The sequence below is a fragment of the Phocoena phocoena genome, chromosome 17 (genome assembly GCF_963924675.1).
Source record: "Phocoena phocoena chromosome 17, mPhoPho1.1, whole genome shotgun sequence".
Lineage (NCBI taxonomy): Eukaryota > Metazoa > Chordata > Mammalia > Artiodactyla > Phocoenidae > Phocoena > Phocoena phocoena.
The window spans coordinates 52,420,195-52,439,336 of record NC_089235.1 but is presented as its reverse complement, the minus strand read 5'-3'; the positions used below and the strand labels follow the sequence as shown (position 1 = coordinate 52,439,336).

The 19,142-nt window shown below is 37.5% G+C and overlaps 1 protein-coding gene across 1 annotated transcript in view; it reads right to left on the bottom strand.

Annotated features, from left to right (window-relative positions):
• The window catches only part of EMC2 (ER membrane protein complex subunit 2), a 52,102-nt gene extending 33,761 nt beyond the window's left edge, over positions 1-18,341 (bottom strand). Inside the window, exons 1-4 of the mRNA XM_065895218.1 lie at positions 18,273-18,341; positions 7,999-8,112; positions 7,419-7,483; positions 5,115-5,200 (exon numbers count right to left, since the gene is read on the bottom strand). Coding sequence (XP_065751290.1) covers positions 5,115-5,200; positions 7,419-7,483; positions 7,999-8,112; positions 18,273-18,312 — 305 coding nt within the window. The 5' untranslated portion in view covers positions 18,313-18,341. The remainder of the gene's footprint in view (positions 1-5,114; positions 5,201-7,418; positions 7,484-7,998; positions 8,113-18,272) is intronic.
• Positions 18,342-19,142: the final 801 nt, after the last annotated feature.

The following is a 19,142-nucleotide window of genomic DNA, read 5'->3' as shown; positions in this document are numbered from 1 at the left end:
TTAGCCTCCATAACTGCCTCATAATAAATCTCCATTATATATATATGTATATGTATACACACACACACACACACACACACACACACACACACACATCCCACTGGTTCTGTTTCTCTAGAGAGTCTTGACTAATACACTGAAGGTCCATAAAAATTTACCTTTAGTCAGCAACGTTCTCAAATCTGCCTATTCTCCTGCATTACACCCTTAACAGACTGATTTCAGTAGTGAGGACTAGGCAACTACTATTTTTTAAATGCCACAGATAATTCTAATTCACACAATCATGTATGAGAATCAATGGTTAAAGGTCCTGTGTAACAAAAACATATAACAGCCACTCTTTCAGAAAAAAACAGTAAAACCTTACTAGGTAAAATGATGATATGAGTTTCAATTAAAGAATAAAAGCTTAAAGAAATTAAAGTTCACTAGGTTTCTTAGAAACCTGAGTTAATACTGAAAAATAAATTATTGTTACCATATCAATTTTTTGTAAGGCTGGAAAGAGGGTAGAATGATAACTATTAAAATGTGTTAAAAAGATAATTTGAAAAATCATTCATCTTGGACTCTGGGATGTGCTTTGCTATTCACATATTTTAAGAACGGGCTAGGAACTCATACTACTTGAAGTAAAACAAAAAGTGGTATTAGAGTACAATACTGATTCAGGAGCAATCCTTTGCAGATTTCTTCCATTCTGTCCTCTGATTCAAAATTATTTTCTGCTAACCTATAATAATACTATTTTATTTATTTTTATTTATCCATGCCCTTTGCTAACTGAGAAGATCCAAAGATATTAAAATATACATATACATAAACACATAAGCCAAAAGCCAAGAAATAAAAGGATTAAGAAAAACTATATCAATAGACCCTATGTGAAAAAAGCTGCTACAATTGAGGTACAAGTTAACCCTGTCTCACCTAAAACACCAAGTTAAAAAGGTAAGAAACAACAAGCTGACTCTAAAATGAATATAAAAATTTAAGAGACTCAGACAAAATAATCTTGAAAAAAATACCCCACAAAGTTGAAGGACTCACACTTCCCAATTTTAGAACTTACTACAAAGCTACAATATCAATATTGGGATCGATACAGTGTGGTATATAATAAACATATATATCGATGGAACAGAATTGAAAGCCCAGAAATAAAACATCGCATTTACATTCAATTGATTTAATTGCCCAAGACAATTAAATGGGGAAAGCAGTCTTTTCAACAAATGGTGTTGGAACAATGGGATATCCACAAAAGAAAGAATAAAGTTGGACACCTTCTTCATACTATATTAACTCAAAAAGTGTCAATGACCTAAATGCAAAAACTGAAACTACAAAACTGTTAGAAGTGTAATCTTTGTGACCTTGAATTAGGCAATGGTTTCTAGAAATAACACCACAATGACAAGCAACAAAAGAAAAAATGAACTGAACTTCATAAAAAAATCAAAATCCTTTGTAATCAGACACCATTAAGCAAGTGAAAGACAACTTACATAATGTAAGAAAATTTTTGCAAATCATATATATGATAAAAAACTTGTATCTAGACTATATATAAAGAACTCTTACAACTAAATAATAAAAAGATGTAAATAAATAAAGTAACCCAATTTAAAAACAGACAATGTGAACAAACATTTCTCCAAAGAACATATATAAATGGCCAATTATTGCATGAAAAGATACTCAAGATTTCTGGTTCCTGGTCTGGCACATAAAGACCTTGGAAGTCATCACTCCCATCCTCGCAAGAAAAAAGCTGACCCAACAACTCTTCTTAGATCCATCAGACAATTAATGTTACAGGGCAAACCACTGCATCCAAAATTGCGAGACAGGTGAATACAATCACAGCTTACTGGTGCAAAGGACTCCATCAAAAACTGTTACAACTAATAAATTCAATAAAGTTGCAGATACAAAATTAATATACAAAAATCTGTTGTGTTTCAATACACTAATAAGAATCTATCAGAAAGAGAAATTAAGAAAACAATCCCATTTATAACTGCATCAAGAAGAATAAAATACCTAGAAATAAATTTAATCAAAGAGCTGAAAGCCCTATATACTACAAACTGTAAGATACTAATGAAATAAACTGAAGACACAAATAAATGAGATGATTATCTCATGCTCAAGGACTGGAAAAATTAAGATTAGTCAAATGTCCATAGTACCCAAAGCAATCTACAGATTCAGTACAATTCTTAAAATTCCAGTGCCATTTCCCACAGAAATAGAATAATCCTAAAATCTGTATGGAATCTCAGAAGATCTTGAGTAGCCAAAGCAATCTTGAGCAAGAAAATCAAAGCTGGAGGGATCAGGCTCCCTGATTTCAGACTATAGTAATCAAAACAGTAAGGTACTGGCATAAAAACAGACACATAGACCAATGGGACAGAACAGACAGCCCAGACATAAACCCACACGTATATGGTCAATTAATTTATGACAAAGGAGCTAAGAATATATCATGGAGGAGAAACAGTCCCTTCAATAAACAGTGTTGGGAAAACTAGACAGCCTGAATGAAACTGGACCTCTATCTTTACACCATACAGAAAAACAACTCAAATGGATTAAAGACCTGAACATAAGACCTGAAACCATAAAACCCCTAGAAAAAAATGTAGGTGGTAAACTCCTTGACATCAATCTTGGTGATGATTTTTTGGATTCAACACAAAAAGCAAAGTCAACCAAAACAAAAATAAACAATTGGGACTACATCAAACTAGAAAAGCTTCTGCACAGCAAAGAAAAACATCAACAGAATGAAAAGGCAACTTATGGAATTAGAGAAAATATTTGCAAATCATACCTGATAAGGGGCTAATAACCAAAATATTATAAGAACTTATATAATTCAATAACAAAAAAACAAGCCAAGTAAAAGGGGTCAGAGCAACTGAATATACATTTTTCTAAAGAAGACACACAAATAGCCAACAAGTCCATGAAAAGGTGCTCAACATCACTAATCATCAGGGAAATGAAAATTAAAACCACAATGTGATATCACCTCATACTTATTAGAATGGCTATTATCAAAGAGACAAAACATACCAAGTGTTGGAAGGATGTGGAGAAAAGGGAACCCTTGTGCACTGTCGATGGGAATGTAGATTGGCACAGTCACTATGGAAAACAGTATAAAAGTTCCTCAAAAAATTAAACACAGAACTACCATTTGATCTAGTCAATTCTACTTCTGGGTATTTATCCAAAGGAAATAAAATCACTAACTTGAAAAGATATTTGAACCCCCATGTTCATTGCAGCATTATTTATAACAGCCAAGACATGGAAACAACCTAAGTGTCCATCGACAAATAAATGGCTAAAACAGTTTGGTGTAAGTACAGCTGACCCTTGAACAACGTGTGGGTCAGGAGCACCAAACCTACGGCACAGTGGAAAATCCATACATAGGGGACTTCCCTAGTGGTCCACTGGTTAAGAATCCACCTTCCAATGCAGGGGATAAAGGTTCAATTCCTAGTTGGGGAACTAAGATCCCACATGCCACAGGGCAACCAAGCCCACGTGCCGCAACTACTGAGCCCACATGCTCTAGAGCCCGCGTGCCACAACTAGGGAGCCCACACATCACAACTACTGAGCCCGTGCACCGCAACTAGAGAAGCCCGCATGCTGCAACAAGAAGCCCATGTGCCACAATGAAGAGCCTGTGTGCCACGACAGACCCAGCACAGCCAAAAGTAAAAATTTAAATTAAAAAAAGGAAAATCCATATATAACTTAAAATCGGCCCTTCCATATCCAAGGTTCTACATCCACAGATTCAACCAACTACAGACTGTGTAGCACTGTAGTATTTACTATTGAAAAAAATCCACGTACTAAGTGGACCCACACAATTCAAACCCATGTTACTCAAGGGTCAACTGTATGTACAATGGAATATTACTGAGCCATAAAAAAGGAAAGAAATTCTGCCATTTATGACAACCTGGATGGACCTTAAGGGCATTGTGCTAAGTGTAATAAGTCAGACAGAGAAAGATAAATACTGTATGATCTCACTTACATGTGGAATCAAAGAGAACCTGAGCTCACAGATACATAGAACAGATTAGTGGTTGCCAGACGAGGGAATGGGGAGTGGGAGAAGTGGGTGAAGGTGGTCAAAAGGTACAAACATCCAGTTATAAGATAAATTAAGTCCTGGGGATATAATACAGCATGGTTTACTATAGTTAACAATACTGTGTTGTACATTTTAAAGTTGCTAACAGAGTAAACCTTAAACATTCTTACCATAAGAAAAAAATTTATAACTATGATGATGGATGTTAACTAAACTTATTGCGGTAATCATTTCACAAAGTACACATTTAAGAAATCATTATGTTATACACCTGAAACTAATACAATGTTATATATCAATTATATCTCAATTAAAAAAAAAATAATAGGGCTTCCCTGGTGGCACAGTGGTTGACAGTCTGCCTGCCAATGAAGGGGACACGGGTTCGTGCCCTGGTCTGGGAAGATCCCACAAGCCGCAGAGTGGCTGTGCCCGTGATCCATGGCCGCTGAGCCTGCACGTCCGGAGCCTGTGCTCCATAACAGGAGAGGCCACAACAGTGAGAGGCCCGCGTACCGTAAAAAATAAATAAAATAATAATAATAATAATAGCTTCTATACCTTGAGTGCCTGTGAGGGCACTACACATATATCATTATTAATTCAAAAAAACAACCCTGACAAGTTGGTAATATTCTTGTTTTACAGAGGAGTAAGGCTGAAAATCTTAAATAATTTGCCAGGTCAACAGCTAATAAATCCTTAGAAACAGGATAGGAAGCCTATTTTACTCCAAAGCATGATCCCAATTCCACTAGGCCAAAGATGGTAAATGGATTACACTCTTATGTCAAATTCTATTTAAGGAGAGTAACTTGGCAGGATTTAGTCTGAGAAGCACTCTGACACTATTCTGAAGCTCACTAGCAAAAGATCTTGCACAATTAATGATGTTGCCTCGGGTATAGAAGGACCTAAATGTAAGACCCCATGTTTGCCATTTTAAAACAGGATCACACTATTTACAAGATTCAGTTACCTCTCCATGGCTTCAAATCTCATGCCAGTTAGTCGCTTGACTCTGTGACTGCCAGGGAACTGTCTTCTCAACTCCTGAAGACAAAACTAAAAAAAAATATTGGTAAAAAAGACTTGAAGAGTAGTAATTACACTACATATACTAAATGGGTTACAAGGAACGGCTTACATAGTCTTCAATGTTTTTCTTAAATAATTTCATTACTGAGATCTAATGGCATAAGTGAAATTAATCAGTAATGAATAATGCAGTAAAAGAACTCTGAACTTACAGTGAGGACAACAATCAGTTCTCAGAAACTGATCAAGCTCTTAACTAAGAAAATGAGCAGATTATGAGGTCCACTAATAACTCTTCAAATACTACTACCATATCACTTAAAAATTGCTTCCATAATGTGTCAGGCACCACTTAAATAACTACAACTGCTTGCTGGCCTTTTCTTCCTAAGTATTGCACAAACATTCTCTTGATAAAAATTAAGTTTTTTGGTAGGAACCTCAAGTCCCTAGCAAATACTGTTAACACTTTGTTTAATTTTGCCCTGTTGAAGTCATATTCTAATCAATCACCTTGTCAGTACACATGTGATTTGGGGTCATAAAATACAGACACCATATCAATGGAGTACCAATCTCCTTTTGGCAGATATCCATAATTTACCCATCAACTCAACTACACAAATAATCAAGTATTTATTGAGCACCTACTATGTTCTCAGCAACCTATAAGGGATTATAAGAGTCTTGGAAGTGCTAGAAATATTAAGCATGATAAAAATGGTCCACTCTAGTTCCCCCAAGCATAACTGATTAAAAATGCCTTTAACTAATGAAGAAACTATTAACCAATAATGAAGTAAATTTTAATATGATCTGGAAATATAGCTTCAAAGTCTGTGGCTCTAAGTTCTGTAATAAGAAAAATATTCAAGTTAGTCAAAACTGAAGATGATGGTCATTTATTTCTCTGACATCATGCAAAACTCATAGTACTTGTTCAATCAAGCTAACTGTGCTGAACTTCTGAACCACTAAAAAAAAAATACTGTGTTACAAAAGAAGTTATTACCTATTCACTTAATCTCCTACTTTACCAAATGGCATTTTGCTATACAAAAAAAAATTTCAAAATTTCCCTCAAGATATAAGCTGCCACCTCTGTTGGTATTCAAAAGACTATGTCTCATAGGTGCTAAACGTAATACAACGGTTTCGTGGAATATTTTTTATCACTGGTAGCTCCACTGGAATTATGTGTATAGTCAACATGACATAATTACCTTGAAAAGGACAAAGCTAATTAGACATGCATATGTTCTTGGGTATTTCTACTTTCTGTTTCTTTTGTATTTCTTTTGGGCTTAAATGAGGAAGCAGTGTGAAGGAGCACTTAAGAGCTCAGAAATACAGAACAAAAGAACAGAAACCATTGCTTCCTGATTTATATAATGAATATAGTGATAGTATCAAACACAAATCAAATTATGAAATAATTATAAAGATTAAATAAACCATGATGTAAAGCTTCTAGCATAGCACCTAGCACATGAGTGTTTAAAAATATAGCTATCATTCTTTTATTTTAAAATTAAATTAAAATTAAAAATTACTTCCATGTGTCAGGCCCCACTTAAATACCTAATATTAATATTTTAAGTCATGTTCTGTACATGTCAGGATTTTCTACTAATTTAACATATACATTTAAAACATTGTAAAACAGTACTTAACATTATATATTAAGTCATTTAACAACCCCAAAAATAAATGTTTTAAACTGTATGCTTCTTATTTTTAACTCTATAATATGGCATAATTCACCTATTAAGTGGATAACCTTCACCAACTAATTTAACCTCTTCAGTGAAACTGGGATACTAAACATCTACTTCTCAAGATTGTTAAAAAGATATAAAAACATACTGTGTCCCAAAGTACCTAGCTAGTCCCAGCTACTCAAGAGTAGCACTGAGGGCTTCCCTGGTGGCACAGTGGTTGAGAGTCTGCCTGCCGATGCAGGGGACACGGGTTCGTGCCCCGGTCCGGGAGGATCCCACATGCCGCGGAGCGGCTGGGCCCGTGAGCCATGGCCGCTGGGCCTGCGCGTCCGGAGCCTGTTGTCCGCGATGGGAGAGGCCACGACGGTGAGAGGCCCGCATACCGCAAAAAAAAAAAAAAAAAAAAAAAAAGAGTAGCACTGAAAACCACCTACAGAAAGCATTCAATACAGCCATATACTAACTGCTTACACATAATTTATGAAGCAAATTAAATATAAAATAAAACAAGTTTAAATACCTACCAATGACAAGTCATCCCGACCATAGTCGAGGGCTGCAATCATCACCTGTTCATATATGATCCAAACTAGATACACAGAGGAAAAAACTGAATTTAATATAAAAATCTCAGAACAGAAATTAGATAATAAATTCTTCCTGTTTCTGATATTTTAAAGAACATTACTCATAACTGAAAATTGATTTATTGTATTACATCTGGAATTAAGGAAAGAAAGCAACCTTATGTTTTCAGCAATGCAAAATATTTTAATATAAGGTAAAAAAAAAATCTCTAATTATTTAATACTTTTACTGTTTCAAAAGTCATTATAAAATACATTTTGACCTGACCAGGACTACAGCCTTGTAAGCTTTAAAACAAAAATGCCTATTTGATAGCTTCACTACTACCAACAATTATAAGTCCTTCTCAAAATAAAATTGCCATTAAGACTTCCTAAGAAGTTTTTTAAAAACTAACAGATCATAGAGAGATTAATATGAACAGCAGAAAAAACATAATAATAATTTTTTTTTAAAAAAACTAAGAACTGTAAATGAAACGTGCTGAGCATGAACACAATAAATTAAAAAACTTACTATCATCTCCAAGCTTAGAAGCATATTCATTAATTAATTCCTCTCCAACTTCCACAATTTGCTCACTGTTTCGTGAGTTTTCTTCTCTCCATTTTCTCATTTTATCTCGCATTTCTGAAAAAAAAATGCTTGCGATTACATATATATATATACATTTGATTAATGTCAGTTGACAAGATGAAATCAACTTTTTAAGAAAATACACTCACACTAATGTAAAAGTCTATGGTATCTCAAATTTAATAAAGCAGAAAATCATTTTAGCAAGAGCAACAGATCCTTTAGAACAGCGCTCCCCAATCTCTTTGGCATCAGGGAGTGGTTTCGTGGAAGACAACTTTTCCACGGACGGGGGAGGGGCATGTTTCAGGCAGTAGTGCGAGCAATGGTTCAGGCGGTAATGTGAGTGATGGGGAGCAGCAGATGAAGCTTTGCTCACTCACCCACCGTTCACCTCCTGCTGTGTGGCCTGGTTCCTAACAGGCCGAGGACAGGGGATTGGGGACCCCTGCTTTAGAAGACTGAAAATGCATTACAACTGATATTACAACTATCTTTAAAAGTAGTGTACGGCATGGGTCTGCTACAAATATCTTCTATCCCTTTAAGCAACTATGGATCGTAGCTTTTTTGGGTTACAGTGTTCAGAATTTGATAAAAGCTAAGGATTATTTTCTCAGAAAAACAAATCAAATTATACATTGAAATCTCAAAAATTCAAGGTGCTCCTGAAGTTTACCCATTGACTAAAATTTTCATAATCAGGGTATCATATTAGGCTATCAGCACTGAAGAAACATTCATCACAAAACTCTCTTAATAACAACATTACTACAACAGTCCATATAAAGATACACAATTACAAAGGGAAATAAACAGAAGAAAAAATTAGGACAAAGGAAATTTTTTGATTATATATAAAGATAAAAATGAATAATGTAAAGTAAGGTCAAAGGCACTAGCAAACAACAAAAGTTGAGAGAACAACTTTGCATATTAATACAATAGGGAACTCTGGAGTTTCAAAGAACAGCATTTTGACAATAGCAGAAATAATAACTGGGGTGGGGGAGTACCTAACCCAGAAAAAAGATCCCTTTTTTATATGGCTATGGTAGAATTAACTGTCCAGTTCACCAATTACATACATGCTTTCTTACTCTTACCTCTTGAAAATCTTACATATTCATCTGAAGTACTACCTTCTTCCTTCTATTGACATACATGTTGTACAGATTTAAATAGTTGAATTAAGTTGTTGTTGAACACATGAGTTAAATAAACAATATGCTATGCTTCTATAGAATATATCTAAGAGAAGCATATAGGATTTTCACTACCTTTATATGCATTACCTGAGTCCCTACAGTTTGAAGTCTACAAAAGAAAACAAAAATCATCATAAGATGAAAATGGACCCTAAGTGAATTTACAAAAACGGTCTTAGAAAATCATTACAAATTAACATAGTTAATTTCTTCTACTGAAACCTAGAAATCACCTTGACTCTCACTCTGCACAGGAAGTAACTTGAACTGAATCTTAAAGGTTGAAGAGGAATTGAGCAGGCAAACAAAAAAGTAGGTTACTCATACCCCACAGGTTAAGGACTCAGTCTCAAAAGACTGCCCCCACTTCAGAAACCAACACAAGTCAGGGATACCCATACTTATGAGCAACTCGTTACAAAATCAGGGGTTCCTTCCTACAACTCCTGCATCCAGTTTGATACTTGCTAGAGTGGCTGAAAGAACTCAGGAAAGTGCTTCACTTACTATTACTGGTTTTTTATAAAGGATACAACTCAGGAAACAACCAAATGGAAGAGATACACAGAGCAAAGAGCTGGGGGTGGGAGGGGGTTTTCGGGGGCATAGGAGTACCCTCTCTGAGTGAGCCATCCCAGCATCTTGATGTATCCACCAACCTAGAAGTTCTACGAACCCTGAAGTTTAGGGGCTTTTATGAAGGTTTCAGTCTGTAGGCATGACTGATTAGATCCTTAGACACTGGTTATTAAGTCAATCTCCAGATCCTCTCCCCTCCCAGCAGGTTGAAGGGTAGGGTTGAAAGTTCCAACCCTTCACTCAAGTCTTGGTCTTACCAGTGACCAGCCCCCATCCCGAAGCTATCCAGCCACCAGTTATTCAGTGGTATATAAAAAGACATGTATCACTATAAATCTCAGAAGATGTTGTATGTGGAACCCAGGACTAAGACCAAATATTATAACAGAAGATGTTCCTATCAACCCTATCACTAAGGAAATTACAAGGGTTTAGGAGCTCTGTGCCAGAAATTGGGGATGAAGACCAAATATACATTATACCTTATACCAAATATACAATATAACATATATCAAATATAAAATATAACATATATCCACAAGATAACATGCATATAACATATATCCACAAGGTCCACAACCTGGGTTCTCATAACTCATTCAAACCACATCCCCTATACCATAGTTATACTGTCTGAAGTTGACATTCTCTGTCAACCTGGCAGACTATTTTAAAATAGGAAGAGCCTCGGGAATATAAATTTATTTAGTGTTTTACAGATCTGTTCCACAAAACTGCACCCCTTGCCTGTACCCTGACACCCAAATTAAGAAATGCTAGCCCAGGCGAATTAATAAACTATGCAGTTTGAATTTAAGAAATATCTTTTAATCTATTAGATTATTTCTTAACTTGCTTTAGAATGCCCTTTAAGAAACCACAGAATTCCTTCCCATAAACTAGAGACTAAAAGAGAAAAATTGGTCCCATCTCCTTTTTTGTCAAATTTCTCATTTACCAACAGTACTCAATTTTCCATCAGTCTCCTCCTACTTATTCATAATCAAAGTATATTACTGGAAAATCTCTGACTTTTAAAACATTCCCTTTCACCCACTGTCATGTCCCCCATGACTTCTAATTAGTCATTCAAAAATATATTAATACACACTTTTTATAACATGCTATAAACGTAATGATGAAAAAGAATCATCCAGTGTGCCTAAGAAATTGACAAGTTAACAGAAAAACTGTAAACAGCAGCAAAATAATGTGATAAAAGGTAAGATAGTGGTTATGTTCAGAGCACTAAGAAAGCAAGGTGAGGGAAAGATTAATTTCACCTGGCAGGGAGAAAGGGTTAAAGAAGACATCTGTGATATGTGAATTAAGCCCTAAGGATCAAAGGGAGTTTGTCAGATGAATTCTACAACAAAGAGCATAAACTATGGTAGAGGAATAAAAGTATCTCATTTGGTAAGGCAAGGGTCTCCAACCTCCAGGTCATGGATCAGTACTGGTCCATGGCTTGTCAGGAACCAGGCCGCATAGCAGGAGCTGAGTGCAGCGGGCAAGTGATCAAAGCTTCATCTGTATTTACAGCCACTCCTCATCATTCTCATTACTGCCTGAGCTCCACCTCCTGTCAGCATTATGGTGAGTTTTATAATTATTTCACTACATATTACAATGTAATAACAATAGAAATAAAGTGCACAACAAATGTAATGTGCTGGAATCATCCCAAAACCATCCACCCCACCCTGGTCCGTGGAAAAATTGTCTTCCGTGAAACCAGTCCCTGGTACCAAAAAGGTTGGGGACCAACCTTTTCCCAGGGACTGGGAAAGTGCCCAACCCACCTATTGGGGGAGAGAGAGAAGGCAGGCAAAGCAGTTCCTTCAGGCCATTGCAAAATGGAGCTCAGGTTAATTCTTAGTTTATGTAACCCACAGCAGGGGTGGGGAACATGTTTCTCTGTCAAAGACTACTCCCAGAGACCCTTAAAAAAACAAACAAAAAAAAAAAACCTGAAGGATCACTCACCAGAAGAAGGAAAATTAGGAGAGCAAAGTATAATAGGGAAGAACAAATCTGACTCCATATTGTATATTTTTCTTTTACTTTAACCTTTGTATTCTATTGCTTTTGCTACAAGTTAAGAGTGTTGCCTAATGGCCTGAAATATACAGGCCAGCCCTTTCTCAAGACTCCAACCTTTAAAGGTATAACACTTTTCTACTTAGACAGAGATAAGAAGTTGCAAACAGAGTATAAAGTTTGTCTTGTTGGAGGTTTTCAGGAACATCATGACCTGACCTACATGAACAGATGCAAGAACAAAGGATTTTGACACCAAGAAGTTTGCAGCAATCAACCATACCCCCTCCCCTCTTTTAGTTATAAAAGAGCCTGAATTCTAACTGGGGTAAGATGGTTCTTTGGGACACCAGTCCACCATCTTCTCAGCTGGCTGGCTTTCTGAATAAAGTCACTATTCCTTGTCCCAACAACTCACCTCTCAAGTTATTAGCCTGTTGCTCGTTGAGCAGAATGATCTTGGACTTGGTAATAAAAGCACTTTTTCTAAAGATTAACTAGGAAAAACAATGAGCCCTTTCACGCAAATATTTCCCTATTTACCCAAGCTCTAAATTTTAAAAGAAAACCAAATTGAGTATAACATGTACTTCAAGATATTTTTAAAGCAAGGTAAAAAGTATTATCTATGCACTGTTATGACTCCCTCAAAGATATATTTAAAGTGCTACATACACTTCAATTTTGCCTCACAATTCTTTTCACTATTCAAAGGTTTTTCCTGTGTTTCAAAACTCCCATAAGCTTTAAATTTTTATCTTCTTTCTTCAGATATCTCTTCTACTATCTAAAGGCACTAGTGTGTAGTGGTTAAAAGTGAAGATGCAAAATTCAAACTGCTGGAGTTCAAATGCCAGTTCTACCACTTTCTATCTGTGTGATATTGGATAGTTAACACTTTTCACTTTAATGTTCTCATCTAAAAAGTGGAGATGAAAAATAATAATACCTGTATCATATAGTTGTTGTGGTAAGCACTGTGAGATAATTTATGTGCTTAGAACAGTGTATGGTACAAAATGTGCTCAAAAAAATTTAAGCTATTAATGTTCTACCCTCTGTTTCCTTACCTGTTCTCATACCCACTTTTAATTCTCTTTTGTTTCTGAACCAAAAGGCTTTGAAACTTCTCTGCAAGCCACCAGTACATTCTCTAAAACCAAATGCTATTTATCTTTTCCTAATCCTTCCATCTTTGGCTTTGGTCTTCATATTTCATTTAAAGCAGGAGACTGAAAGCAGGGGTCAATAAACTAAAGTCCCAGGACCAAATTTTGCAGCCACTTGTTTTATAGATAAAGTTTTACCAGAACACAGGCACCCCCCACCCCCCCAAAAAAACCCAAAACAAAAAAACCCACAGGTACCCTTATTCATTTCGGTACTGTCTGACTGTTTCTGTGCTACAATGGTAGAGCTGGATAGTTGAGACAAACCATATGTCACACAAAGCTGAAAATATTTACTACCTGGCCTTTTACAGAAAATAATGCCAATTCCAGATTTAGAGCATGAAGTGGCATAAAGACATAGGAGCTACAGTCAGAGGACTTTGGTTTAAATCCCAATGCTGCTACTTAGCATAGTCATCTTGGACCTGTTATATAACATTTCTAACCTCAGCTATAAAATACAGAAGATCACAAGCCTATCTGCCATGAACGTTACATAAAGCAAAACCTAGACCCCTCAAATGTCTTAGCCAGTACAATGTTGGGGGTTGGGGTGGGGGGTAATCTGTTTTTAATCTGATTCTGATTACCTTTAGATAAGGCATGCACTCACCAGTTCTTCATAGGCACCACTATCATCTTTCACATAATTTCACACATTATCCTCATCTTCTTGGCATCTGAGTTTAGAACTCCTAATATCAGATAATTTATGTAAAGCACTTCATAAAATATAAAGTGCTACAAAAATTTTAGTTAGCATTTACTGAGAGCTATTTTTTGACTCTCACCACTATGCTGGTCATTGGAAGCACTGAGAAGATTTGTGTGTGTACAGAATGTAAACAAGTAATTAAAATATGAGGGGTGTTTGTAAATTAACTATACTTCAATAAAAAAATATGGGTGACATTAATAAGGTTCATTAAAAACTCTAACTATCCTCCAGTTATAATCAAAGAATTTCTTCCTGCAAAAAATACTAATGATGCCCCTAGCATTTGAGAAGCTCTTGCCCAACAGGCTCTTGGTTGTTTCCATTATTTGTTACATTTTAAAATGTCAGTTGTGTTTGCATGCAAACCAGTTCATGGCAGTTAAACTTAATGTAATTATATACTATAATTAAATATTACAAAAGCCAAAAAAAACTTGAGTGCAAAAGATAGACTTTTTCTATAAAACAAAGCTGGATGCTTTAAAAAGACTCCACAAAGGTAAAGAGCTTTCAAACACTGCTGTTATATTAAGGTGACTCAATGCACTGACTTGTGCACTGAAGCTGCTATACAAGGTTCTTTATGTTCTTGTTCCATGTTACAGAAAGCAAAGTTGAAAATGGTTTATTAAAGATGACAAGGAATTTCAATCAGGAGATCCCTATCAAAGAAAAAGCCCTGCCCTATATCAAAAGTCCATTTAAAATTTTAAGTTTAACAAAAGGAGTCACTGATCTTTTTTTTTTTTTTTTAAATAGGAAAGTGGCTCCCAACTATCTACAAAATAAAGTCCAAATTCCTTAGGCTAGTATTCAAGGCACCAACCTACCTCTCCAGCTCTTACCTTGCAAAAATGACCTTCACTAAACATTTACATATCCATAAATATGAACCGTTAGTGCAGAAGTGAAATCTCAGGGTACATGCCATGAGACCTGGGACCCTGCCTGTCTTTTTCAGCACTGTATCCGCAAGAACTGGAACAGCAGCTGGCACAAAGTACTCAAATATATGTTTAACTAACATGTCATTTAGCATACAGGCTAATAATTAAAGCTAGGTGTGGATGATTACCCACAGAAGACATTCAACCTTTTTAGAGCTCTTTGAAGCTGATGGGACCTTTGAACCAACTTTCCCCCAGAAATATGTACATGTTTAAAAACACACCCAATTTTCCATGTAATTTCAGGAAAGTCACAGACCACATAACACCTATGCCTGCAACAGTTAGAAGTCTGTTGAACTCAGGATTAATCACCACCAATAACAGATTAAGAGGGCTAAGGAAAGAACCACTGGGGACATCAAAAATTAAGGAGCAAATGGATGCAGAGAACACAGCAAAGTTCTGAAAAGTAAAAAGAGAGCCTTAATGCTATTAAGAAACCAACGAAAGAATTTTTCATAGAGGCAATGACCTGCAATGACAAATGTAGTATAGATGTACAAAACAGATACATTAGACCCGGCATTAGATCTCCCTAGAAATCTTACTAGACTAATAGAGCATGGAAACCAAATTGTGGTTGTTTAAAGGACTGAATAAAAAGAGAAGTAGAGACAGTGAGCATATACAACTAAAATCCCCTCAAATATTTTTAATAAATATTTTTTCAACAAATATTCATTTAATGCCTATTATAGGCCAGGCACTGTGCGAGGCATCCTATCCATATTCTGCCCAAATACCCTATTCTCAACAAACTTGACTATACCCTCCTTCAACTCTTTCCCACCTCCAAACTCCTCTATATAATAAACATCAATAACTTTCAACTGGCTTATAAATAAACCATATACCTACTTTTTTATAGAGCCCAACAGAGACTGAGAGTGTTAAACTTAGTATATATGTCTTTTATAAATATGTGATAAACTTTCCTATCACAAGAATCACACTACTCTTTGAACTAACCATTTCCAGTACTTTAATTCATGATGCTATTCAATGGAATTCTTTTTTTTTTTTTTTTTTTTTTTTTGCGGTACGCGGGCCTCTCACTGCTGTGGCCTCTCCCATTGCGGAGCACAGGCTATGGACGCGCAGGCTCAGCGGCCATGGCCCACGGTCCCAGACGCTCCGGAGGACCAGGGAACGAACCCGTGTCCCCTGCATCGGCAGGCGGACTCCCAACCACTGCGCCACCAGGGAAGCCCTATTCAATGGAATTCTTAAAGGACACAGGTCAACTGACACTCCCGCCCCCCTCCAAATCTAAACAAAAAAACTACCCCGAGGGTCCTCCCATTACCCTCTTGTTACCAAAAGTCTCTGAAAGAAAAATCTACAATACTCTTTTCCTAAAAGTCTCCTAAAATAGAATTTTAATTCTACTTATTGATTACATTAATTAAAATGAGCAAACTATATTCTATTTGCTAAGTGAGTTGCCTAAGTCTAAGATACTAAAAATATCACTCCAATACTAAGAAAATTACTTATAGTATTTTTTGTGATGATTTTTTAATTTTTTAATCCTACTAACAATTCAGTTAGTCAACCGATCACTAAGTTCCTCCAATATGTCATGCACTAGAACAAGATAGGCTTGGTCCCTCTTCATTCGAGGAGAGACATTTTTAAACTTAACACAATTGGGTAAGTACTTCAGTACTATGAGGACACATAGTTAAAGGACCAGGGGTAAGTTTTGTTGCTTGTTTTTGTTGTCTTTTCTCTTTTAAATTTTGGTGGCGGGATGGAGAATGGGCGGGGGTAGGGTGGTCAAGGAAGGCTCTCTGAAGTATGTGACCTTTGAGGGGAATGCCGAGAATAGTCGGTAGAGCAGAGTATAAGAGTAGAACCAGGAGGGAAGAACACTCCTATCAGAAGGAATAGCTTGTATCCAGTCTTAAGACTAGAGGAGCATCGCACATTTAGGGAATTCAACAGAAGCCAGCATGGCCAGCTCACAGAGCAAGGGTAAGAGTAGCTTAAGATAAAGCTGGAGACACAGGCAGGAGCCAGATCATCTTTTTATATGTATTTAACAGTTTAAAAGCACTTTAACATACGTTTTCCCTTTTGTTCCTCAACAAACTTGTGAAGTAGTTATCATTGATTAATCTAAATCTAATTATGTCACTCATCTTTAGAATGTCCACAGGGTAAGGTCCAAGTTACTTAAATTACCTTGTCTGCTGGTAGTTACACACCTACTCCTTCCCTACCATTCTACACAACACCATCATCTAAGAAACTTATATTGAACATACCTTCAAAATAGCACCTTCGAAATACCATGAAATATTTGAAAATTTCTTAAAAGCATTAAAAATAACAGCCATGTATCTACTGAAGGAATATACCCTGACACAAGCCTTTTAAAACTATGTTACAAGTCTGTCTTTCTCCATTTGACTATGAACTCCCTGAAGGTAGGGACTGTGTTACTTAATTTGCTGTCTCCAAGTACTGAGAACTTAATACTTTTAATATAATGGATTCCCCAGTACAGGTAGAAACACTGCGGTTCAGTGTGCTAGAAGCCACAAAAGCAATAATACATCACTGAATTCACTTCCAGTATAAAAGAATTTTACCTTTTCCCATTATTGTTTTCAACTTTGTAATACTGGAAAGATTTACTCACCACTGAACAATCAATATAGTTTTCAGTCCACATGTTATCAGGCCATTATTTAAATATCCGAACAAATAAGCTACTGAAGTCTACTGTGAAATGTTGGGAATATAAATTTCGATTACACAAATTCCATGCCTTAGAGAAACTCAAGGCTCTTCTCTTAAGCATGCATGCAGCCCACGAAAGTTTTTAAGAAAGGAAAATCTCTTACAGAACTCATCCAAAGTTTGGCTGCTTCCAAATTTAAACACAAACTCCACCTCAGATTAAACCAGAGGTACTTCCCCTTCAGAAAAGGAATTACTGGTAGGGAATAAGAAGGAAGTTGTGTGTGTAAATGTGTTTTGAGGGGGAATGGGACAGGGGATAATTAACAAGGGGAGAAATCAGAAACCCAGTTTTGAAGAGAGAATGAAATGTAAACTGGCATGTAAAAGAATCAGATATGTTCACGGGTTTTCCACACACCTTTACTACACAGAATTGTAACCCTTACAGAGCACTTCAAAGGCCTGTACAGGCCGTGTATTTCTCGGCTGCAAAGACGCTTGTGCAGGCAACTATCCCGCCTCCTCCGCGCCGCCCAGCAGCCACAGGAAACGTATGACAACCCTAGCCCCAGGTCCCGGCCGCCTTTCAATGGAAGCTACCCGGGGCCGTTGGACTGGCGCGGAGGTAGGACGGTCGGTCAGCCTACTGGCGCAAGAGGTGGGAAACACCACAGACCCCAGTCGGTGGCCGGCCAAGGAAGGGGTCAGCCTCAACCTCCACCTCAGCTACCACCACAGCTCTGCCGGTCCAATGCCGAAGAGAGACCGGAAAATCCAGCTCTCCGAGGGCAGCAGGTACTCCCGAACGGCTTCCCACGGCTTCTGGTCTTTCCGCGCCCGCCCCGGCAGCAGTTACCTTCCCATGTGACATCGTAAAGCTCTGAGACCTTCGCCATCTTCTCAGAACCGGGAGGCAACCGGGTGAGAGGGCGGGGAGATGTGGTCACACGACCCGAGACTAGGCGGTGGCGAATTACGACACCATTTCTCATTGGCCAAGAGCACGGAGGGGGCGGGATCCGCCTCACACGTGCACGCGGCCCTGCCGAGGGCCAGTCGGGAAAGGGGGCGGGACGAGCTGGGCGGTGCACCGCCCGTTAAGGTCTGTGAGGACGCGGGGGCGGAGCCGCTGGAGCCGGAGCCGCTGGAGCCGGAGCCGCTGGAGCGAGAGCCGCCGAAGCTGGTTTGGGGTGAGATGTCTATTTTACCGTGGATTCTTAACAAATTCTAGGTCTTTAATGTGTGCCACTCCCGGCTTTTCACTTTTTTCTGCATAGGTGTATTCATTCTCTTCCCACTTCCTAATCGGTACCTTGTTCTCTTCATGACCTGCTGCAATGCAAAGTTCTGCGCGAACCCGTTATCTGTCCCCAACTTTCCTCCTTCCATGATGGGATTCGCCTTCGATTTCCTTTTTAATGTTCGGCTGAACTGATACACTTCAAAAATTTCTGGTTAAATCTCTTTGAGGAACTAAGCAGAATTCTGCTTTGCAAGTTATGTTCCTGTGGCCGAGGACTTCTTTATGTTCACATGAATGGCTTCGTGCCAATCCAAACCCTTAGTTAACGCTCCCCGTGGATCACTGTCTGCTTGCCAGTCTATTTTTTAAACTCCATAAAAGCAGACGATATGTAAATGATTATAAGTAGATGAATTAATCACAGCCCCTACACTTCGCTCCTCTTTATTCGCACGGGGGAGCCTCCAGGCTAATTGCTTTCAG